Source organism: Merops nubicus, unplaced genomic scaffold, assembly GCF_000691845.1.
Source record: "Merops nubicus isolate BGI_N331 unplaced genomic scaffold, ASM69184v1 scaffold47306, whole genome shotgun sequence".
Classification (NCBI taxonomy): domain Eukaryota; kingdom Metazoa; phylum Chordata; class Aves; order Coraciiformes; family Meropidae; genus Merops; species Merops nubicus.
In genome coordinates this window covers 685-934 of record NW_008616486.1, presented here as the reverse complement: position 1 = coordinate 934, position 250 = coordinate 685, and the positions used below count along the sequence as shown (strand labels likewise).

At 64.8% G+C, this 250-nt stretch overlaps 1 protein-coding gene across 1 annotated transcript; it reads left to right on the top strand.

Moving 5' to 3' along the window:
- Nucleotides 1-4: 4 nt before the first annotated feature.
- LOC103775386 (transcription factor 24-like) lies at nt 5-229 on the top strand (the record flags this gene model as incomplete). The annotated part of the gene is made up of 1 exon (XM_008942833.1): nt 5-229. A coding segment is annotated over one exon (225 nt), but the record flags the coding sequence as incomplete, so codon positions are not given.
- Nucleotides 230-250: the final 21 nt, after the last annotated feature.

The window sequence follows — 250 nt, the reverse complement described above, 5'->3', positions numbered from 1 at the left end:
CAACGCCGCCCGGGAGCGCAGCCGGGTCCAGACCCTGCGCCACGCCTTCCTCGAGCTGCAGAAGACTCTCCCCTCTGTGCCGCCCGACACCAAGCTCTCCAAGCTGGATGTGCTCCTCCTGGCCACCACCTACATCGCACACCTCACTCGCAGCCTTCAGGACGAGGAAGAGTCACCGGGAGAAGGCTTGGGAACCCTCCGAGGGGATGGATACCTCCACCCTGTCAAGGTAGGAGAGCTGAGGAGCAGC